Genomic DNA, 4,634 nt, shown 5'->3' on the forward strand with positions numbered 1-4,634 from the left:
AAGCTAAAAGGACAGTGAAGCAAGAGAGTCCAAAGTGAAAGGGAGACACAGATATTTTACAGAGAGAGAGGGGGGTTAAATGAGGGCAAGCATCTGAGCTGAGGGGAGGCACTTTGAAAGGGCCAGTGGAGGTCATCATCTAAGGATGGCAATGCTGTCAATTAAGGGCATGGGAAAGACCCAGGTTGGAGAAAGACATCCTATTCCTTTCTAGTGTTGCTGTTCACTATTTGTGGCTCAAGTGGCCCTTCTCCCAAGGGGACACTCTGTGAATTAACTGTTATGTGAATATATTGTTATGAAAAGGTAGGAGGCAAAACAATATGTCCCTGTGCCCCCAAGTCTGATGTTGACAAACCCCTGTGATTTGCTTGTTCTCATGTATACCCTCCCACCAGAAGATGTGAAGTCCTGGCGAAACTCATCCCTGACCCATTTGGCAGTTCTGCTGCTGACAGCAAGTGAACGCGTTGGCCTTTGGCATTCCTCTCTATGCATCCATCTGATTCCCTCATGGGGATGCTTGACCTGCACATATGAGGACAATGACATCTCAGACCAGAGTGATCAAAACCACTGCCTTGTGGGAACCTGCCAGAAAATAACCAACTAATGGACCTTGTGATTCAAAGCAGGGTACTCTTCTCTCCACCCAAAAATAGAAGAGGAAAAACCAGCAATTCCTCAGAGGTAAGGGAAGGATCCAAACATGGGAATTGTTGAAACAACAATCTCTCCCATGCCCCATGTGTTACTGGGGATTGGATTTAGGGCCTCAAGCATGCCAGGCAAGGTATATGAGCTATATGCTCTAGCAGAACGTTTCATTTCTCCTTGATTTTGTGAGACAAAGGAGAGCAGTGAGAAACCTGTAACACACGGCTTTTATTTGATTTTTTTTTTAAAATAGGGTCTCATGTATCTCAGGCTAGCCTCAAGTATCCTCTGTAGCTGAGGGTGTCTTTGAACACCTGATCCTCCTGTCTCCATCTCCCCAGTGTTGGGATTATAGGCATGTGTTGTCACGCCTAGTTTTATGTTGCTCTGGAAATTGAATCTAGGGCTTCCAAATGCTAAGCAAGGAGTCTAGCACCGTGCGCAGCCCCCACATGGCTCTTCAAACTTCTTCCCTCCTAACCCAGTCCATTCTCCAATTATGGACAAAACCTTGGCCTGTACATGCTACAATGAAAAACAGATAATAAATGTAGTGGAGTTTAAAGCCAAACTGGTCAAGCAGGTTCTTCATGTAGTGTTCTTGATCTAAAACATTAGCAAAGAAAACTCAAAGTCTAAACACAACTGGCGTGGTAGTGCAGTTCCCTGGAACATTTAGAATATGGCATCACACTGTTCATAGACCTTGGTTACCGAACATCTATCATCAGTAAATGTGAATTAATTAAATGACAGGTCTGAAAGTATTAAGAAACAATTTAATTTAAAACCACTTACAGAAAAAATCCAAAGTTTTAGTTTTTGTTTGTTATTAGTGGTGGTGGTGGTGTGTGTATGTGTGTGTGTTCGAAGTGCTGAAGACTGACCTCAGGGCCTCATACATGCTAAGAAAATTCTCTGCCACTGAGCTACACCCTAAACCCCCAAAGGTTCAGTTCTAACTTCTGTCTTTTCTGTACTGGTTCAGTCTCCAACACCAGAGTAAAGAGAACTCCTTTTGAAACATAAACATATGAACACATTTTGTCAGATTAAAACAAAAACAAAAACAAAAACCTTAATTTAGCACTCATGGAGAGGTCAGAGGGCAACTTTCAGGAGTCAGTTTTTTCTTTCACTGTGTGTGTGGGTCAGGGTGACTGATCTCAAGTGGACATGCTTGGCAACTGACATCTTCACCCACTGGGTCATCTCCAGCCAAATAAATACTATTATTTCATGTTGAAATATTGCAAGTGAGTCTAGGTCTGCTGTTCCATGGGAGGGAATAATATGTCTGGTAATGATTGTTTTAGTTCTGTTAAGTGTGTTGCTGTTGTTGTTGTTGTTTTGGTTTATTTCAGATAGGGTTTCATTGTGTAGCTCAATCTAGCCCCAAATGTATAATCCACCTGCCTCAGCTTCCTGAATACTGGTCTTCTAAGATTCCCATCGCACTCAACTTGATAAATTATTGTTCCAATTTCTCACAGAAATAGTAAAAGCAAAGGAAGTCATTGCCATAAATGTAGCCAGACAAACATGCAATATTCCTTGCTTTCTGACAGAGCCACCATGAACTGGATACTTCTGCCTCCCCTTGGGCCATGATATGTGTATAGTGACTCATCCACTCAAAGGCTGCTGTAGAGACTTGCTGGCTATTTTCATGGGTTGGCTCAACCCTACTTATAGATTCTCAAACATGAGAGCCATAATGGTCAAAGTTCTTACATGGTAAACATTCTCAGGAGAGAAAATGAACAAGAACGGCTATTTTGTAGTAGAATGGGGGAAGTTGCACATGATGTTGAGTGAAGGCTAATGCTCAAGTCTATGATATTTTAGAAGACATCTCCTGCTTAGGTGAGAAAGTTGCTTGCGACTCTGATACTCTGTGATCTACTTGTAAATCACCATTGAAAACTACAATATTGGGAAGTATTGGGTCATGAGACAAACTGTATTTAAAGTTGACTGTGATAAAGGAGTCTATCAAGAGCCTAAAAGTTGACAGCTCTTCTGGAGCCAAAGAATGAAGAAAAATTTGTAGCTCCTATCTTCCTGTCACAAGTGCTCAATTTTACAGTCCCCGGTTCTATCAGGAGTATGGCCAAGACATGTGGATGCCTGAGAGCAAACATCGTGGCTCCTAAGAAGGAGAGCTGCCCTCATTCACTTGGGTGGGTTGGTACATGACTTCTTTTAGTTCTGAAAGGAAAAGAAGGTTTTAGTTAGTTATCTGTATCGCTTTCTCACAGCTCAAAAATGATCAATATTCAGCAAAACCTAGAAGCAGCCACTGACAGTTTTAGTCTGCTTTCTCAAGATTCTCCTAGAACTTGTCACTTTTTAACTCAAAATTTACAAACACCAGAGGAGAAGAACCAGGAACTTTCTTCTTGAGATGTATGTGTTGATTTGTTAAGGACTCATATTGTACTCTATTGATTGTGGAAACATTACTTACCCACTAGCTGGGTTGATTTTCTAGCTAATGGACTGGTTCCGACTAGTAACTAATATCACACACGTACAGTATCCCCTGGATTGGTTTCAAGTCATCAACAGTCAAGCAAAGGCAAGCTCCTGCCCACCCAGCTTCCGAGCCCTGATCCAGGTTTCATTAATATCTCTTGTGATCAGCTTCAGTAACTAGTAAACCAGAAATAGACAATGACATTTCAAGATTATGCCATTAGCTCTATGACATGGGGTCTTGTTTGTCCTTTCCATTGATGTTTCCCAGGAGTCAGAATGTTGCTTAAAGCACAACAGACATTTCATACATTTTTTCCCAATACATGGTTTTTAATGAATAGATTTATAGAGAAGACATTTAGTACACATTTAATGAATGGATTTATTATCTATGCTGTCTAAAGCATATCTCTTTCCTCCTTCTCCTTATCTCAAGTCCTATTTTATAATGGTATCGACTTTTAAACAGTTCATGTGCTGAGAAATGAATTTCAAAGAAAGAAGACTTTCATATAATTGGGATAGAAGAATGGTGTGGTGGTTTGAATATACTTGGCCCAGGAAGTGTCACTACTAGGGGGTGTGGCCTTGTTGGAGTGGGTGTGGCCTTGTTGGAGGAAGTGTGTCACTTTGGGGGTGGGCTTTGAAACCCTTCTCCTAGCTTTCTAGAGGAGAGACTTCTCATAGCTGCCTTCTGATCAAGATGCAGACATAATCAGCTACTCCAGCGCCATGTCTGCCTGCACCATGCCATGCTTCCCGCCATGATAATAATGCACTGGACCTCTTAAAGTGTGAGCCTCAATTAAATGTTGTCCTTTATAAGAGTTGCCTTGGTCATGGTGTCTCTTCACAGCAATGGAAACACACACTAAGACAAATGTAAAAATTAACAGGTGTTTCCTCTACAGAGGGGAAATGTTGTCCCGGGCCCTCATGTGATTCTTACAAGATGGACTATCTGTTTCTTTTTGGAACTCAAGTGGCAGACCCAGTGAACAGAAGCCTCAAGAAACCACTAGCAGCATCTGCCAAGAGTCCTGCTTGCCTCTCACCTTGTGACCTTCTCCAGATCAGAACACCAACTCCAGCCAGGGTGATGATGAGAACTGTGGTTCCAGAGATTGCGCTCACTCGAAGGATGTCCCCTGATTCTGTAAGTAAATGAGGAAAACTCCACGTTGCTCCTGCCATCTGCATTAAGTGCATCATGGTGTTCATTAGGAAACCTGGCTATCACTTCTCAGTCACCACCTGATGGCACATAGATATGTGCATATGCTTTCTTCTATTTGTTTATGTGTTTGTTCTTCCTGAGACAGGGTTTCTCTGTGTAGCCTCAGCTGCCCTGAAACTGACTTTGTAGATCTGCCTCTGCCACCCAGTTATCTATCTATCTATCTATCTATCTATCTATCTATCTATCTATCTATCATCTATCTATCTATCTATCTATCTTGGGGGTTTTTTTTTTTTTTTTTTTTTTTTTGGTTTTT

General features: G+C 41.7%; 1 protein-coding gene across 4 annotated transcripts in view; it reads right to left on the bottom strand.

The window, feature by feature from the left end:
• Positions 1-1,250: 1,250 nt before the first annotated feature.
• Positions 1,251-4,634, bottom strand: part of LOC110298299 (major histocompatibility complex class I-related gene protein) — a 19,322-nt gene continuing 15,938 nt past the window's right edge. For 3 of the 4 annotated variants that reach the window (XM_029481590.1, XM_021167465.2, XM_029481629.1), the window contains 2 exons: positions 4,194-4,292; positions 1,251-2,868 (listed from right to left, as the gene is read on the bottom strand). In XM_029481590.1, coding sequence (XP_029337450.1) covers positions 2,810-2,868; positions 4,194-4,292 — 158 coding nt within the window. In that variant the 3' untranslated portion in view covers positions 1,251-2,809. Of the gene's footprint in view, positions 2,869-4,193; positions 4,333-4,634 lie in introns of all 4 variants that reach the window. The other variant, XM_029481521.1, reaches the window with a different exon arrangement.

This window comes from Mus caroli, chromosome 1 (assembly GCF_900094665.2).
Source record: "Mus caroli chromosome 1, CAROLI_EIJ_v1.1, whole genome shotgun sequence".
Lineage (NCBI taxonomy): Eukaryota > Metazoa > Chordata > Mammalia > Rodentia > Muridae > Mus > Mus caroli.